Source organism: Filicampus tigris, chromosome 1, assembly GCF_054856515.1.
Source record: "Filicampus tigris isolate MCC_2025a chromosome 1, RoL_Ftig_1.0, whole genome shotgun sequence".
Lineage (NCBI taxonomy): Eukaryota > Metazoa > Chordata > Actinopteri > Syngnathiformes > Syngnathidae > Filicampus > Filicampus tigris.
This window is the reverse complement of record NC_141217.1, coordinates 32,181,934-32,201,457: the sequence shown is the minus strand read 5'-3', so window position 1 is coordinate 32,201,457 and position 19,524 is coordinate 32,181,934. Positions and strand designations below refer to the sequence as shown.

At 42.3% G+C, this 19,524-nt stretch overlaps 1 protein-coding gene across 9 annotated transcripts in view; it reads right to left on the bottom strand.

Moving 5' to 3' along the window:
- Positions 1-19,244, bottom strand: part of LOC147153612 (serine/threonine-protein kinase WNK2) — a 44,882-nt gene extending 25,638 nt beyond the window's left edge. For all 9 annotated transcript variants that reach the window (XM_086033231.1, XM_086033154.1, XM_086033183.1 and 6 more), the window contains exons 1-9: positions 18,702-19,244; positions 16,620-17,421; positions 5,827-5,999; positions 5,537-5,757; positions 5,307-5,464; positions 4,285-4,373; positions 3,800-4,019; positions 1,443-1,710; positions 81-196 (exon numbers count right to left, since the gene is read on the bottom strand). In XM_086033231.1, the coding sequence (XP_085889357.1) occupies positions 81-196; positions 1,443-1,710; positions 3,800-4,019; positions 4,285-4,373; positions 5,307-5,464; positions 5,537-5,757; positions 5,827-5,999; positions 16,620-17,234 (1,860 nt within the window). In that variant the 5' untranslated portion in view covers positions 17,235-17,421; positions 18,702-19,244. The remainder of the gene's footprint in view (positions 1-80; positions 197-1,442; positions 1,711-3,799; positions 4,020-4,284; positions 4,374-5,306; positions 5,465-5,536; positions 5,758-5,826; positions 6,000-16,619; positions 17,422-18,701) is intronic.
- Positions 19,245-19,524: the final 280 nt, after the last annotated feature.

Sequence of the window (19,524 nt, the reverse complement as noted above, 5' to 3'; positions counted from 1 at the left end):
AATTTGCACATGAGTCATGGTGCATTTTTACACATCTGAATGTACAAGTCAAATTTGGTGTGAATGCTCCAACTACAAACCTGCTGTGTTGCCATAGTGATGGGCTCCAGCAGGGACTGATAGAGGACACTCTGCTGGCTGCTGTGGGAGTCCGAATAAACAGTGGAGCCCTTGCCACTGTCAAAAGTGCCGTCTGCTATAGAGACACAAAATCATCCAGTCATAAAAAGGGCAAAGGTTATGCTTGTCTGACAAACACGGGCAACAAAATTCTTTGCCCACACAGTCAGGTCCATAAATCTTGAGACATGAACACAATTGTCATCTTTTTAGCGCGCACCACCACCACAAAGGATGTGCATGTAAGCAACAGGATAGTGTTGTCACAATACCAAAATTTTGACTTTGATACTATACCTGCATAAAATACCTCAATACTGGTACCGAAACGGTCCCTCAACAAAAATCTAAAATCAGCAAAAGCAGCAAAATTATAGAAGAAAATAAAGTCCTTATCTTTATTTCACTGCAAAGAGAAAATAAAGTACTTATCTTCATTTCACTGCCCGCTGCGACTTCCACATACCACCCAATGCAATGCCTAGTGCTTAGCGTAGTGCATAGTGCCCTTTATTTATTTATTTATATTTATTTATTTAAACATCACTAGTAGAAAATGTGCACAGAGGTTTATAGAGCCATTAGTGTGAAATCTACTGTAATGCAGTATTGAGCAGGTTATGATCATTTTTATGGCCAGATATGCAGCTGTATAGCCTCTATGCTTTTTTGACACAGAATTAGCCAATTCTGATTTCAAGAACGACATTTTTTTTAAATAATGAGATCAATTCCTGCGTTTATATGTTTATATAAGCATAATGTATATATGTCAATGTATGTAGATATACCTACAAGGATTTCTCACATGTCGGTAGACAGGCGCTTTTAGTGTATGTATACTTGCCTTTATGACAGAGATGGTGAGCTCCGTGTGCTTTTTTTAAAATACCGGTGTTAAAAAAAAATGGTATCAAGACGTTCTTGACGCCGAAAAAAATCACGGAATGGTACTAGTATGGTACGGTACCGTGTTTTGGCCAATCGGATTATCGTTTCATATTCAGCCAAATGCTTCAGAACTCATTAAACTGCAAGACACTTTAATGCCAAATAAAATGGTACTAGATTATTCAATTAACATATGATTTCATTGATAGAATAATCCATTTTAAAAATATTCGATAGTGACAGCCCTAGTTCCAATATTTATAGACCTGACCTGACTGTATCTCACAGTACAATACTGCTATGAATAGAGGATGTGTTGATTAGCCATGACATCAGCTGCGTTCTCTGAGAGTCATTCCACGTACAGTCATACTGTGGGCTTTCTATTCAATACGTTCCCGCCCTAAACAGGCTCTATAGGCGGGGCTTACATGTGACTGAGGTGAAACTGGCTGGCGGAGTCTGAGGTTGGTTGTGCTGCTCGGCGTCCGCTTGTGGCTCCAGCAAAGAGGGCTGTCCTGCATGCGCATCCCGACAAGCCACGCCCTGACAAGTGGCCATCGGGAACACGTGCCCACCATCCATTTGGTGAGAAGCCGATGCCGTTCTTTCTCTCCTCCATTTGATCAGCGCCACACGGTCCCGAATGGATTTTCCTACAGTCTTCACGTCACTGTCATGGAAAAATCCAGACTCCACCTGAAAAAAGAAAAGTTGTGACTCAACAGAATTGTTGTTGTTGCAGAGTGTGGAAATACTAATCATAAAAGGGACACTCAAAAATATTAAAATATAACGAAAAGACAATTGAAAAAAATCGTGAATATGCAAATTTGCAAGTGCCAAACTCTGAGGTACACAAGGGTCAACTATATTTTTTAATATTTGTTGTTGTTGTTTTTAGGGGAGTTTTTTGTGGATTCTATGGGGTTTAAATAACAAAATATTGGGGATGTCTTGATCATGCTTTTTTGGCACCCGGGTCCGAATCCTAGTCTTTGGTTTTAAATATCTGCCGATATCGAGTCCCGATCCAATACCTCGGCAATAGATTAAGAAAAGAAACATGCATCTGATTTTGCTCAAATTAATAAAGAAATATAATTACATCATGTTATATCTAGGGCGGCACAGTGGTCGACTGGTTAGCACGTCCGCCTCACGGTTCAGAGGTCGTGGGTTCGATCCCGGCTCCGGCCTCCCTGTGTGGAGTTTGCATGTTCTGCGTGGGTTTTCTCCGGGTACTCCGGTTTCCTCACACATTCCAAAAATCGCATTCCTGCGATTGGGTGGCAACCAATTCAGAGTGTTCCCCGCCTACTGCCCGAAGACAGCTGGGATAGGCTCCAGCATGCCCCGCGACCCTTGTGAGGGTAAGCGGTATCGATAATGGATGGATGGATGTTATATCTATTGATATTATATGGACCATTACACCAAATCAGTGCCAATTGCTTTTTGTAATACTCTCAAACTAAGTTAAATTATTTCCTCTCTTTTTTTTTTCAAGCACTAAATTTGATGATACACATACATTGTGTTCTGGTTCATCTTTTATTTGTCATGTTGTTTTGTCATGTCAGTTTTTTTGTACTGAAACGTCTTAGTTTTTTTTTTAGCATAAAATAGCAAATAAAGGCACTATAACTTGACATTTGCGCTAATTGAATGCTAATTTTAAACACAATACATATGTGCAGGACACTGTATAAAAATGTATTTTCATTGCCTGGGAACGCAAATGACACAAATTTGGTCAAAACATAAGCATTACCACAGAATGAGGGATACCTCTGTTTGACAAATTGGATTTAATGGTAAACAATACATTGAGATCGTTATTTATAGGCTTATGCAGGCTAAAATGAAGTGCCCACTCAGCTAGAAACTATACTATTGATTTATGACCTCGTTAAGTGCAAACAGTGGGGAATAAGCTTGCTTGTCACCAAAGAATTTACACTTGTTAAACATCTATTTGAAGTTATCTCGTTTGGATGTGGCAATTACTAACCTGTCCGTCATGCCCTCAAGCTCTCTCAACTCTTTAATGATGCCATTTAGCGAGGAGGCTTCATTACATCAGGCAAGGCAGATTTATTTAGGAGCATCTTTCGGCTTGCCAGTCCCTCCAAACAAGCTATGAAGACAAACCCACCGCTCTGTCTCCGCCTGCAGGAGAGCTTTGCGCAGCGGAGGAGACGTGTCTGTGGCTAACTAAGCTACGACTGTTCTATTTGACAATATATTTGCACAATTTGTAGCTTTGTAAATTTTAAATGTTCAGAAAATAATAAAGCCGATCTTTTTCACCCGATACCGGATCAGCTGAAGATCGCGCGATGGGCCCCGATTTATCACGTGATCGGATCGGGACATCCCTTAAAAAAATGTTTTTTCGTCCAATGCACTTCAATGGGAGTCAATTATACAGAGATTTTGCCGATTCGCAAACCGAGGCACCCCCTACCATAAATACAAAAGCCAGAGTTAATCATGAAAACCCAAGTGGTGAGAAATCACAGCTCTCATGTCACATGAAAGTTTGCACCCACGATACAGTTCTATTATCTGCACTCCAACACCCATATAACAGTTACAGTGAAATGGTCTAATCTTTTCCTCAAGATTAAAAGCATGGCCACGGGCAAATCTTGACATTGTCCAAGGGAAAAAAAAGCCATTTGGTCAGACTCCCATGATCCCTTTCAGGAAGATGACCATCTAAGAGCTGTAAATGATATACCGTAGGTCCCATAATGCTAACAAACAAAATGTATACACATACCATCTCTTGTGCCACCACCTCAGGGACTTCCTTCTCCAGATCAAAGGTGAACTCAATGGCTCCACTCTCCTTATATTTCCCTTTTAATTTCCTGTGGTCCTCCACCCACAGTTTGAGGGCGATGGAGGTCTTTTGCCCATCGTCCTCCTCAGCGAGCTCCACTCTCACCCCCGTGTCCTCAGCAAAGAAGGCGTGGTTCAGGAGGTCTTTGATGACGTATCTGTAAGAAGGTACAGTCACACTCAGCCACAAATGCGTGCAAAACGTACGACGCGACTCTTTTGCTGTTGACCTTTAGGAGAGTCACCCTTGCCCTGAGGCGCGAGCATAGTCAAAAGGCGGACACAAACAAAACAGCAGCCCCCCCCATGCGACGTACTTGGCCTCCTTTTCAAGTGACCGTGCCGCTCGTCCATACACAGCGCGATACAATACAGGCTGTGCATTCACTGTTGTCAAAACCAAAATTGTTGGGAGAGACTTACCGCTCTTCTCTCTTTTGGCAGATGCACTCCCCAATAATCTCTTTAATTTCAGGATCCATGACCTTGTTGTAACTGGCTGGCTTGACTCCCTAGATTAAAAAAAATGACAACAAATTGAACACATGGAATTAAAACATTGACGTCAAGCTACATTTAGGAATTTTTTAACCATTCAAAAACAAAGAAATCAAAATATCTATGAGCCCTCTCCTAAATGCGGGTGTCATTTCACCTCCTTTTACCTTCTTTTCATTCTAAATTTTCTATTTTTCTATTTGTGTGCCCACAGCTCAGGTTAAATGAACAAAGTATGGAGTAGAGTCAATGTAAGAATGAAACAATTTATGCTTCCATGTAAAAATATCTGGGTCTATTTTTGACCAATCGCTTTTTAATATTATACAATGGTCTCAGTATAAGCACAGTGATATTGACTTTGCAATTAGGGGAAAAAAAACATTGCTCCGTTTCAGCTGAAAGGGGATAGAGATATATATTTGTCTATACACACACAAAAAAACCCACCTCATCTAATGGAGGTAATGGAGGATAAAGGAGCAGGAAAAAAATGGCGAAAAGAAGATGCTTTAAAATGGATAATTATACGGGCTTATCGGTCAATTCGAGCACAAACTCGCTAAAATTCCCACAAGCATGGACCCATATTGTCAATGTAAAATAATATATTGACAAAAATATGTTTTTGCCTTAAACATCTCAGGATGCTGGCCACCTAAAATAAGGTAGCTGAAATACATAATTAAATTGTACCCCTGAAATGAAATCATTAATGATATCAGTTTAGTTTTTGTGTGTTCTGAAAAAGTCACTTAGGCCCTTATTTTAGGAAGGTGACGATATTTAATTCCATAAACACCGCGTCGCGTAATGTTGTGTTTTGTGCACTACACTTGCATGTCACTTTAGAAGTCACATCTGTTTTTCTTAAGTGAACGCCAACGGGAAAAGATCGGATTCAACAAAAAAAAAATTACAAATCGAGCATCACGCCTTGGACTTACACTTGTGACTTTGCGATAAATCTGCGCAGCATTCTGACATTCCGAGTAGGGATACTCTGAGGTGGCCATTTCGAGCATACACATGCCAAAGGCGTAGACGTCCACAGCTTCATCGTAGTGCTCCTCGTACATCTCTGGGGCCATGAACTCTGGAGTGCCTGCGACGAGAGTTGGAGCCAAACGTCTTCCGCATGCTTCTATGCTTGGCTCACTGTCGATAAATGACTTACCGATGACACTCTTTGCGAAGGAGGCGGCCTTCAGTGTGGCCAGCCCTAAATCACCAATCTTCACTGAGCCTGTAGGGCCAGTGATGAAAATGTTATCGCACTTGAGGTCCCTGTGGATTATGGGAGGAGTTCTGGTGTGGAGAAAGTGAAGGCCTTTCAGTATCTGTCTGCACCAGCTTCTTAGCACCTTGGGCTTCATGACCTTAAACCGCTTCAGATAGCTGCACAAAAGAAGGCCAGCATGTTCGTGCGTGCGCTGACATTGGTTATCGGTTTTCTTCAGTACTCACGTTTTTAACGTCCCTGATGTCATAAGCTCCGTTACCAAAACAATGCACTTCTTTCCTTTGAGCGGCGACTCCCAAAAGTCGTAAAAGCGGACAATGTTTGGATGTTGAAGACCTTTTAACATCTCAGCCTCTTCCTTGAAGCGCTGACGTTCCACTTTTGACAGCTTACGATCCTGAGGAAAAAGGACAGAGTCCACCGAAGGAAAAATAAAAATCATATACCCAAATTATTATTACTACCAGTAGTTTATTATGAGAAACAGTCAGACAGAGAAAGTTGGAACTTAATCTTTGGGACAAAGACATGCATCTCTTTTTGCATTATGACAAATAGCCAACTGTGAGTAAAACCCACAGTACTAATAAGGATGTTGTGTTTGAGAAATTGTATATCAGTAGATTTCTTAACATCACAAAAAGACTCATCAACAAAGTGAGTGCTATGAAGTTGATAGAGAAAGTACAGCATGTCAGTAGGGTGAAGTGGTAAGATTTCCCCAAAATGGTTGCCCAACTTGTGGACCTAGATAGTTCCATAAGATGTCCACTAAAAATCCATTTGTAGTAATTAGGAATTAAGGAATGATCATCAATTCCTTTACTGCCTGATCCCTATTTTGAGTGTAGAGCTGCAGCTAACGGTTATTTCAACAATTGAATAATGTGTTGGTGTTTTTCCGATTAACCGATGAATTGGATTAAAAAAAAATGTAATTGCCATCCCTCTGATGGAGAAAGGGAATCTGGAGCTGCTTTTTCAAGTGTTACATGCGAGCTACAATAGGGATGTTCCTGCCTTTGCCTCCAAGTGTCAGGTCTCCCACTAAGCAGGCAGTGATTTCCTTTTTTCAAACTCACGGATCCATCTGTCTTATCGTGTCTGGTTTGGTTTATTTTTCTGTTTCGTTCATGTTAGCGCATCATGACTTTTGCTCATCAGCATGCGTATGCTAATGGGGGCTTGGACGTATGCATGCACGTGTGTGTGCGCATGTGAGAGAGGAGCAGACAGAGCGATGTGATGTCTAGCGGTTGTATGACAAGAACAAGAAAACGTGTTGTGGGGTTAGTTAATGCAATTAGTTGTAAATTAGTTTATTAATGGAAAGGGTGTGTGTGTTTGCAGTGTTGACATTGAACCGGTCGATCTCTGGAGGTTGGCTGCTTGAAAAGTACATCTTGGGTCAAAAAAAAGGTTGAACTAAAGTGGACATTGATAGTTCCGCCGCCAACTAAAACTCCCATTTACATCTTGTGATTCGGATGTTGAGAATTCATGAATTATGTATTCATCGCTGTGATGTATTCATCGTTCCCTGAATTAATAGAATTAGCTGAGACAAGACACACTTGTGTCCCCTCATTTGCGCGTTCCCGCTGAGGGTACGAGTATGTAGGGTGTCCCAATTCTGCAAAGTGCCGTGTCGCCCCGCCCCCTTTGCGCCCTTGTTCCACACTTCGGCTGAGCCCTCATCGATGGCCCCTAAGCCGAGGCATATTACCCACAATTCATTGCGGATTGGACCAAAATAGTGGGAAACTGATGACATTTGGTGGAATTCCTGTACCTGTGCCAGAAAAATGTCTCCTCAAGTGTAAATATCCGATTATTACAAAGTTTATCATATGTATATGTGTCATTTCAATCGATATGTTAAAGTCACAGTTTACCCGTTACCGTTTACCAACGTATTTTGTCCTAGTTGAGCTGCCAAACTTCTGCGCATGCGCCACATATCGTGCAGGAGCTGCAAATGGTCCAAATAATGTAGCCATAGCTCCCATCGACTGGAAGACCGAGCCCGAGTTTTACTTTACGACAACTTTACTGAAGTTTTAACATAAATGTAAACAACAAAATTGCCAAAACAACAACCCGTGCTGCCATGCTCGTTGACGCAGGGGCTTGAGTCGATGATGTCACGCGAAGTGCCAGAATTCTGCCATTTTTGTACACTTGTAACCTGCGCCCTCGAACCATTCGTGCACTTCGACTATGTGTGCACTTCAGCAAAGACCGCAGGGTGCAAAATAGCTTTTTTGGGGGAAATGTTTGTGTCATATTTATTGCCTGTAGTAAATCTGATCCAAAACTAAGCTTCAGTTCAAAATATCCATCAATAAGCTTGTAGGGAACGATTGTCTGAGAGGCTTTCTGAGCTGATGTATCATGATTGCAGTAAGTAAGATTGTGTCAGCCTTTGGTGGCAATGGATCACTCTAGTGGGATCAATGCATGGGATAGAAGTAGAGAAAAAGCAAAGCAACTGCAAAGAAATGAAAGGGGAAGTCAACTCAAAATTGTTACAATAATTTGTTCTTTGTGCCTCCACTAGTTGAAACATGGTTAACGGCCAATCATGGCTCAGCTTCAGAAAACAGGTGACCGTGATTGGTCGTTACCTGAGCCCTGAGCAACTGTGATGTCATTTTCAGTAGTCAGAATGTGGCAAAATGGCCACCCCCTGAGATGGCTAAAAATGGGTGGATTTTGCTGTTTAACTCATATTCCACAAACGCAATATGAATCTGAGTGGAGGCTCATAAAACACATTTTTCTAAAGATTTTTTTGGGGTTTGACTTCCACTTTAAGATCAGCAAAATGGTGTTTTTTACTTAGACTTGTTCCTGTTTGATTATGATTGTGATGGCATTGTGTGAATTTTAGTACATGAAACCCTGACTGTGGAAGGCATGATAAAGAAAGACGGACACCCTACTCAAAAAGATCTGGCTACACCCTTGACTGTAAATCCTTGAAAAAAAAAGATCAGATCACATTTTATGAACAATGTATGATTAAATCCAAGTAATTCCAGAGGATGGGTCCATATACATTTTTTTTACAAGTGTACACCATTCTGTCAGAGAAATCTGGACATTGCTCTCGATCCACAGCCGCTGCGACTAAGTGAGAGCTCAAAGGGTGCGCAGCGGAGGCAGGTGTGAGGATGTGTGTGTTCGGGGGTGGTCACGCCCTCTCCACACTGCAGCGAAAGGCTTCGTGTCATCGATCTGTTCTATCTTTCTCCATTTCCTTCAATATCTTGCCATCTCATCGTCCGCCTTCAGCGCCCTCCCATCCCCCGTCACTGCATTCAGCCTGCCTGTCTCTCTCTTTGTACCCCTCAAAGCAGCCACTCCCTTCGAGATCACCAACAATCCCCCCCCCCTCCCGCACACATACGACACGAGAATTTGCCAGCTGCACCCTGTCCCGTTCCCTGCAAGGCGTGCAATGATGCAGGCAGCCCCAAGCGCTGCTTTAGTGCATTTTTTTCCCCCTCCATGGCGGCAGTGTCTTACATAATCACGACCCCACCCTCACAGAGATGGACGACAAACTTAGAAGCTTGGACAGGTTCAATTATTTACGCCCACGCGATGAACTCGAGTGACACGACACAGCGCGAGGTCACGTAGAAATAAGAAATCATTTCAAACGGAACGGTGAATGATGAAATGTTCTAACGCAGTGCGTGACAATGTGGATGGAGTGGAGGTGCTTGTGCGCGTGAGCGCGGCCTATCGGGTTGTGTGTGAATGTGTGGAACTCGGTGCTGGGGACTTTCGCTGCACTCTTCTGAAGACTCATGAATAATTCACCTCTGCAGAAAACGAGTGAGGCAAGCTGAGCAAGAGAGGACTGGCTGGGTCCACCCAAGTTGGGCTGCATGGGTTACCCCCAAGGCGCTCAGCCTTCACAAGTCCAAAATGGGGGTACGGTGCAAAGATGACGCTGCAGCAAGCGAAATGCAGAAAAGTGAATGAAGAAAATGAAGAGGATCTGGTTCCTCCCTTAAAATCAAACGGGTCCCCTCACCCCTGTCATCTTGCACAAATATTTTCCCCCTCCCCCAAAATCCTCCGCAGTGCGTTCCCAAATTACATTCACCACACACACGCACGCGCACACAAAACTCCAATGAGCTCCCCCTCACAGCAGACGGTGAAACTTGTACATAATTCAGAAGCTACATGTAGCTCAGCATGGTGAGACACCACGGCTCCTCAAAGACAGACGTCAATAGGGATGCCAACTCCCTGAAAAATAAATAAGGGACACCTCATCGGCAGGGACGGCCGACCTGACTGCCTTCAACTAGGGATGGGCGTATCGATACCAAAATATCGATATTCCGATCCAGAGTGCTCAATTTTAAGTAGCCATCCTCAAGCTAAAGTATCGATATTTGCAATTAATTAATATATACTGTATCACACTCTATAATTTATAAGGTTGCATTGCCATCCAATCAGAATTTTCCCGATGTGGTGCCAAGGGCAACGAGCTTTCTGCTTTGGCAGAAAGTCTTTGCAGTCTTTGACTACTGCAAAGTAAAACGCTGAGCAAGACATGTCATAGCTGAGGCTCAAAATGAGCTCACCTTTAATCAGTTCAGCAGAACATTTTCACACATTTATCCACTTACTCTTCATAAAAGAGAATAATAATGTAAACATTTTTTTATACTATATTTAAAGGGTAGTATATCGACTGCCTGTACAGTAAAAAAATATGCACATCTGTTTGAACTTGTAATAAATGTAAGGCTGTGTGTGTATTCTTTATCTATCATTCTTCAATGTATTACTTTTATGTATTATTAATCTATTTAATTGCATTAGTGCTGTCAAGTGAAATTACTCTAAAAAGGATTACATTTGAAAATGAAAAGTTGGCATTTTTTAGCAAAATGTTACATTTTCATCACAATTTCAAGATGTTATGTCATTATCAAGCGTGGCAGGCAGCTCATCCGTTTTGGTTAGTGCTCAAATGTACATACTTGTCCTAGTACTCGATTTGAATGAACTCTTTCCTGTTGCAAAGAAAATGCTAATGCTTACAAATACTTCTTACGGACGCCATTATGTAGCCTACTTCCTACCTCAGTTCAGCCAACACTGATTAGGGTGTCCCTAGTATGGCAATACACTAAATCCCCCTCCATTGCAGGGGTTACGTTCAAGAACTCTGCGCATACAGAAATACACCTCAGTCATTACAGTATAGCATTTGTGGTACAGAGAAAAACACATTCAAACACTTTTAAAGCAATACAATTGAGCAATTTGAGCATAATATATTAACAGAGAGCAAGATCGATGAATAAATACAGGTATTAAAAAAAAAACCCCGCAGCTCAGCAACTCTGTCTTAAAGGCAAGTATACAAACACGGCAAGCCGCGGTAGCCGCCTGTCTACCGGCATGTGGGAAACGCCTCGTTCTGGAGAAGAGAAAGATGGTCTCCAGCAGTGAGGCGCTCGCCCCTCTGTTCGCTGCCACTCCGCTCCTCATTGAAAAGAATAACGCGAAATTTGTGATATGGAACATTTTTTTGCGTACAAGATCGACAGTCATGGCAAGCTAACTAACATGGCAAAGTACACTTCAAATCTGGCCAAGCACCTCGCTGACCGGCATCCAGCGTTATACCGACAGGTTGTGATTGATTTCTAACACTTCCCTCAGAAATAAGTCGAGTGTGAATTATTTTGTTCAGATTTAGTTTCATTTGACAAGGCGTTCGACTAACTGGGAGCGGACTAGAGAAGAGAAGACAGATGCGCATACACACACAATCACTCAAAGCAACATTACGTTGAGTCATTATCAACTAAATCAACATATTTGCTTGATGATGACGAAAATGATCATAACCTGCTCAATACTGCATTACAGTAGATGTCACACTAACGGCTACGTAAACGTCTGTTCACATTTTCTACTAGTGACATTTAAAATAAATTATTAAATAAATGCGTACTAGTTTTCTCAAAGTTTAATTTAGTATAAAATATAAATACTCAAGTGCAGAAAGAAACTAATATATATATCTCACTTCCACAAATGTGCAAATGTTCACTTTTCAAGTGTCTAACACTGTATAAAATGTTTTTTCTTATCAAGCATATCCCAATATTTTGAATTAATAACACATTTTAAAAAATTGGAAGACCTGTGGTCAGTTTTACTTTTGCTGCTTTTGCTGATTTTAGATTTTTGTCGAGGTACTGTTTCAGTAACGGTGTCGAGGTATTTTATGCTGGTATAGTATCAAAGTCAAAATGTTGGTGTCATGACATAACTAATCTGTTCAAATCCATACCTGTTCAATTCTTCACGTGAAACAAAATGTCTCATTTACAACTGCTGACTGGCTGAAAGAAATTGTAAATATAGTAAAAAAAAATACAAATATAAAGGTAGAGAGTGGTATTCAAACCCGTGACGCGAAAGAATAAAGCGGGATCTTCAGCGAAACCGCTCTACTCTTTACGCCACAAGCTGGCACACTTTCATCGGTGCAGAGTTTGTACTTTGCAGTTGTTCAGCTGTCAGCTATAATTTCACTGTTTCACTGAATTTGCCGCGGTATCGTCTCAGAACCAGTATCGAGGTTATTTTATGCAGGGTTAATCCAAATTTTGGTATTGTGACAACACAAATATAGATTATGGGCAGTTGCTGGCTGGCTGTGTTTCTTCTTTTGTATACCTGGGTGGCTCCATCAATGCTGTTTGGGAACTGCATTGCAGACCAAGATCAGGATGCCACTTTGCTAACATTTGTTATGTATGGTAAAACGCGGAAGTGATCAACAAGGTCTCGACTGATGGAAAACAACCACTAACCAGTGGCTTACAAAACCATAGGGATGCTCTCCTTGGCTGAGTCAGTACATATGGGCATTTTTTCATTTTATGCGCGATTTAAATTCAAAACAAATGCTGAAAATACTAAATTTAGAACACTTACAAAAAAAAAATCCACAAATTACTGTGACTGTGAACCCAGAACACGCAATGGAAGGATTTTAATTGTACAAATATTGGATAATACACAAACTGTACACTATATTTCCCAAAATATTCACTAACCAGCTTTGACTCGCATTTATATTTAAGCAACATCGCATTGTTAATCTACAGGTTACCCCTCTCTTATTGGTCCAAAATCTCCATTAGAAAAATTGACAAGCAAACACACAAGGACTTGAAGACTCAACTCAACTGCCAAAGTGTAATATTCTGTCCTTTTTTTCATGCCTCGATTTGAAAGGATCACTAAAATGCTTGGAGCAAAAGCTAGTGTAACACAATTCTGCTTTGTGCAATGTACTGCACTGCAACTTGCCATATAATTATGCACAATAGGCATTTTCATGACTAAGCAGCAAGTCTTCATGAGGACAAAAAGCAGCATGTGTGTAACCAGCAGAGGCAAAGGCATGACAGCTGGTGGTGATGCCCTTAACACACACACAACATAATATAATTAGCAAAGAATAGTTGTGGTGCTGCGATACACAGGGTGGCAGCTGAACCCATCTGCTCTAATGATCAACTTTTTATGAAGGTGCTTCCGCATGAAAATCAAGTCCGGGGGCTGTTTCACATGGCTCATTAAGATGGCTAGTTTAATTTATTTTTATTATTACAAAATAAAGCTTAGTGAAAAAGAGGTTAATAAGGAGTGAGCCAATACTTCATAACATCGAGATTAAGCAGCAAACAGCCTTACCCAAATAAGATTATGGAAGGAATTCCTAGAATTTGGGGTGTGCTGTGACATTTAATTGCTTATTACAAAATCCGACTAAATGGCAGAATCCGCTTTTCCTCTTGTGCTGAGGCACAGTCGTCAACAGCCACCCCCACCAGGTCCGACTGGTCATGTCATGTCCCTCCAGGCCCTCAAATGCCAAACTGCCTTGAAAGTGCATCCAGCAAGCCACCTGGAAATGTACAACTCTATTGCGCACTCAGGATTGTTTTTGTGGCTTTTAGTGTTGGTGCCTTTGTGCATTTTAAGCAGACGCACAACTGTCAAAGACATGCTCATTACAAGTTTCCTCTCACAATTATATTTACGAGTTTGGAACTGAGGCAACTGAGGCAGACTCTCGCTTGCTCATGCCAAAAAAAAACCTGCAAGAAATCTAAGAGGGCTCAGTCATAAAATCAGTGCCAAACACACAAACAGCGGTCAGAGTGAGACTGAGCATCTTGGGAAAGTCACATCTCCTAACCTTTAGGTCACACTTTCCTTACTTAACCTTTGTTGGGGTCAAGAAGAGATGAATAGGTGCTTCCTCTTTAACACAGGAAAGGACAGCACTGTTGCAAATGAATCCGACTCCACTTTTCCTGCCTGGCGGGTACCGATGACGTAAGTCTCAAGATCGTTCTGTTTTGTTTTCTCCCGCTCCAACTTTTATCCCTCGCACGTTTCTGTCTTTTATAATATTTTGCGTTTGCAACTGTTTTTTTTTTCTATATGGATAGTAGCATAATAGTAGTCTTATAATTTTTTAGGAAAATGTTTATGTTCACATTGCAATTGTTCCGCTAAACCATATTGTTGATGCAAGTATGATTACATACTGTTCTGTGCTTTTTTTCTTAAAAAAAAAAAAAAAAATTCCATTGTTATTTTTACAGTTTCTACCGTAAAACTCTTGATGTTCTTTCCCTAGTCTGTAAACTAGCTTGATTCCGTCAAGGATTGTGGATAATAGATCTAATTTCCATTTGGAAAGATTGGTCAGGAGCAACCTGCGAATGGTGGCTTAAAGGTTGCATCCAGGCACCTTTCCTCAGCAAAATGTAGAATTCTAACTCCCTATCCTCCGAATAATTTCCTGTCATCTTGCTCTGATAAGAAAGGAAAGGACAGGAAAGGAAAGAACAGGACATGACAGGATAGGACAGGTATGGATAGGAAAGGAAAGGAAAGGAAAGGAAAGAAAAGGAAAGGAAAGCTCAAAAACCAGAATCTGAAGAAGCTCTCCCTCTCCCCCAGCAAAATCTCCTGATAGCAATCTAAGAGGGCTCACTCATAAAATACCTGCCATGATATCATTGCCACCAGTCCAATCACAAGCCCACAACCAGATTTCATTGACAGACCCACAACGTTACTGCCAAATTCCACAAAAGGTCACTTTAGGCATTTTAGATAAGACAAGGATACAAATATTCGGTTTGAATGGGCAGCCTCTCTGCAAATGTAAATGGAAAGCGCTGGTGCCTTGGTGCAGCTACTGAATGTAGGATTTCAACTTAAACATTTGAACAATTGTGTTGTGATGAACCCCTTTAACGACTGCCCACTAGAGGGACTTTTAGTATTTGTCACTAGGGAGGGATAAAAGAGCAAATTGCTTCGTGTTGCATTTGCAGTCTTCGGCATTCAGACAGAGGGAGTGCATGACCGCCATGAGCGCTCGACATGACATCACCATCCAAATGATGTCACCCAGGTTCTATCCTTTGTCAGTCGTTGCCAATAACATCTCAAGAACATACACTTGGGAGATGTGCTGCTGTTTTGTGATGCCAAAGACTGAAACTCCGGAATGTCTTGGAAAGTCCGTATAGCTTGGACTCCAAACTTGAGCCAGAATGTAGAAAGATTAGCAAGGCTCCAAGTAAACCTCTTGGGAGGGAGAAGCCAAGAGATAATCCAAATCCAGTCCACAAAGGACTGAAATAATTGTTAGTTCATTCCTTTAAGTGGGTTATTTGTCTGAGCAAGGAAAAGCACAAAACCTTCTTTACATTTTGCATTGCTGACTAAAGTCTAATGATGGTCGTTATTTTGTTTTCACTGTAAACCTCTTGTCAATTTTACCATATAGTATAGGGCTTTCAAACTTAAAATATGTGGGGACCACTGGAGATAGTCTGGGCCGCATCAAGTATTCCACAAAAGAGGGGTTCAAATACGCCATCAAGTGCAGCTATTCTGTATAAACCCAAAGAATTCTACAAAAACAAAGAAAAATACACTAATTCAGAATACATTTTCAATGAAAATTTGGTGGAAAATGGTGGGGCATTTTTGTGTGAATAAATTTGAGATTTTATTTCAGGCAATATCGTCCAGCCCTACCTGTTACTTGGCATACTCCAAAGCATGTCTAGTAATGACGTCTGATTTCTTGAGCACCTCAACTTTCTCTGTGCATTCAAGACATGTTGGGGTGCCCCCTATGCTCAACAAAAAAACATTTTGTCTCCTGTATTCCTTTATATTGGCTGTTCTCATCACCGACCTGTCTCCTCACAACGGGTTTTGAAAAAGCCATGCCTGAGACTCGTTACCAGGAAATCTTTTCCTTTCACTTGATGTCCCTTCAGAATTATGTTTCGCCGAAAGATGTTATGAGCCTGTGCTATGGTAGCCCATAAGTTGCATGTGTCAAATTCAAGGCCCGGGGCCCAAATCTAGCCCGCCACATCATTTTATGTGGCCCGCGAAAGTAAATCAAGCATGTTAACTTCCATGAGGCATGCTAAAATCTCTAACCAAATTTAAAATTGTCATATGTAATAATAACATTGACATTGCTAGCATTTTGTTTGGCTATTACAGTAACTTGAACAGTAGTTAAAGAAACTACTAGTCTTGACTTCTGATTTCAAAACTAGTTATCCATCAATTTGTTGTGTACTGTATGTAATAATATGAAGAGGTGATTAGCCATTTATATTGTTTCACAATCATAATGGTCCTCCAAGGGAAATTATGACTGCAAAATATGGCTGGCAACAAGTAGTTTGACACGCCTGCCATAAGTGCTTAAAAAAAAAGAATGAAACATCCAGGGCAACGACAGCAAAAAATGTGGGATCCACACGAAAATGTATCTTTTATGTCAAGTAGGGGGCCGTAAAATATCATGTTGCGGGCTGCAAATGGCCCCCGGGCCGCAAATTTAAGACTTTGGTATGACTCGCGACGCCCAAGCGACAAGACTGAGCTAGTTGCTATTGTTTACCTGCAGCTCACACCAGGCAACCTCCACCCAGGTTTCAGTGTCCAGACCCTTGTAGACGGTCTTGAAGGAGCCCCTCCCAAGCTCGATATCGAATTTAAGGAAGCGTCCTCCTGGAGAAGTGGAGACGGCCTTCATCTCCGCCTCTTCCTCCGTCTCCTCACTGGCTGCCTTGACAGCGATTTTACCGCCATCACTGCATGTGGCATTGAATGTATCTCCTCCACTTTCACCCTTTTCCTCAACAGTTCTGCCACTTTCTTTGGCATCGTCATTTTGGCCAACTCGACTCTCAGCACCAGTGTCCTCCCGTATACTGCCGCTCGCACCTGGCGTCCTGCCCCCGACCGTTGGCGGGTTTACGTTCATGGGCCGGGCGTCACATTCGGACGCCTCTGAGGCCTGCTCGTCGGCATCCGAGAACCACAGACTTCTTCTGATGAATCTCTGACGCACGATCTTCTGATAAGCAGAAGATGGGTCGCTGCCGCCTCTTGCCGCCGGGCATCCGTCAGCCGTGGCTTCACGCGCGCTTATTTGCAGCTCACGCTGTCGGCCGGGCGACCAGATGGCTTGCGAGCGCTCGTTTCCCGCGTTTGGGTGAGCTTCCTGCTCCATGCTGAGTCGAGAAATCCGTCACTTTGGCTCGTAGCTCACACGTGCCGTGGGCGGGTTTGCCAATATGCGGCCCACATATCAACACCTTCAGCTTCCACTCGATGACCAAGTCACAGTCGTCTATAGTTGACACCTCTGACAAGACTGGCATGGACGGCACACATCAGCTTGAATCCAATATCAAGATCTGTAAAATAAACGTTGCCAAAGGGCTTTAGTCAAGCCATTATACACTGAAAAAAAGTCATGTGAATGAACTTAATTTGAACATATTATATGTAATTATAAGTCTTGAGGACCCTCACAGAAGTTTTGAATAACACATTGACTGTAAAGCAGGTAACCGAATTCAACGCACCTTACAACAGTCATTCTCAACCAGTGTGCCATGTGACATTGTCAGTGTGCCATTGTGACATTGTTTTGCCACTATATCAGTGGTTCTTCAACTTTTTACACCACTTTCAAGAAGTCAACCCAAACATATATTTTTCAAGATTATGTTCTATGCAGTCCCACCAGTAGAAACATGGCATTCTGATTAATATTGTGGTTGTGGAATATGAGCCTAAGTAGCAAAATGCACCCGATTTTAGCCATCTCAGGGGGTGATGTCACTTCTGTCGACTGAAAACGAAATCAGCGCTCAGCTAACGATCAATCACAGCTCACCTGTTTTCTGAAGCTGAGCCATGATTGGTCGTTACCTGAGACCTGAGCAACTGTGATGTCATTTTCAGTCGACAGAAGTGACGAAGTGAGATGGCTAAAAACAAGTGGATTTTGCTGCTGAAAGTGAAAGTCAACTCAAACATATTTTTATAAGATTTTTTAATAATATGTTCTATGCAGGCCCACTAGTTGAAACACAGCATTCTGATTAATATTGTGTTTGTGGAATATGAGATGAGCAATAAAATCCACCCATTCTTACTCATCTCTGGGGCGGCCATTTTGTCACTTCCGTCGACTGAAAATGACATCACACACCCTCAGGGCTCAGATAACGACCAATCATAGCTTAGCTTCAAAAAACAGGTGAGCTGTGATTGGTCCTTACCTGAGCCCTGAGCAACTGTTATGTCATTTTCAGTCGTCAGAATGTGGCAAAATGGCCACCCCCTGAGATGGCTAAAAATGGGTGGATTTTGCTGTTTAACTCATATTCCACATGACAAAACTGCCCAGGGATGGCTAAAAACGGGTGGATTAACTCTTATTCCACAAACGCAATATTTATCTGAATGCCGTGTTTCAACTCACAGGCCTGCAAACAACATATTCTTGGAAAAAATATGTTTGGGTTGACTTTCCTCTTTAAGCACAAGATTGCATCCTTGCCTTCTCGGCAGGGTGGAGGCAGAATGGGCAATATTAGCCAGCTCCTTTGAACAAAACCAACACATTTCTAAGAGCCTTCACGTCATGTTGACGTGACAGATGTAAGCAAGCTGCAATTCAACTTACCTTGGTCCTAAAAGGCACACGAGAGCTCCAACGACTTGTTTTAGGTGCTGATGCGAACGGCAGGCGGCATCATCATCATCCTCATCATCATCATTATCACTGAAGCTCGCGAAAGGTAGATGAGACGTTTCACGTCGAAGGAATGTCCACATTGGAAGGCCATGTTTGGCGTTTGTCGTTTTCTATTCGACGTGGGCACACGAAAAGCGTTTCAAGGCCGGACCGAAGGAGGAAAATCTGGAAATGTTCTTATTGCTTGGATGCTCTCGTTGCCCCTCGACGTAATTCGCCGCATCACTCCTCCTCCCTCTCCGGCTGTATCCGAAACATGGGTGGATACTTTAAAGGCGTCCAGCTCGCATCAACAGACACACGACGCGGACAAGTAGTGCTCCTATCTTAATCTCTCCGTGTCCGTTGAGTTTCGGCGGCGTGTGAGATGATGACGCTGCCCAGTGAGTGCCCAGGCTCGTTCCTTCAGATCTCTCGGCTCTACGGCCACGCCATTGCTGACGAGCGGGCGAGCCGACCAATCAGACGGCACGCCGGAACAGCGCACGAGGCTGCACAACAAAGTGAGCTGACCCAAGTGTGAAATTAGTACACTCATGCTTAAAGCTGTAGCAGGTAACTTTTTTTTAGTTTAAAAAAATATATTTCTCAGCCATGCCACGCCTATCAGCTCCTTCAAAATCCTGATGGATTTTGCTCTATATACAGGCGACCAGTTCAGGGTGTACTTGATCACGCTCCTTGAACGAAGGCAGCTGGGATAGGCTCCAGCACACCCTAGTGAGGATAATCGGTCCCCCGGTCACTCTCT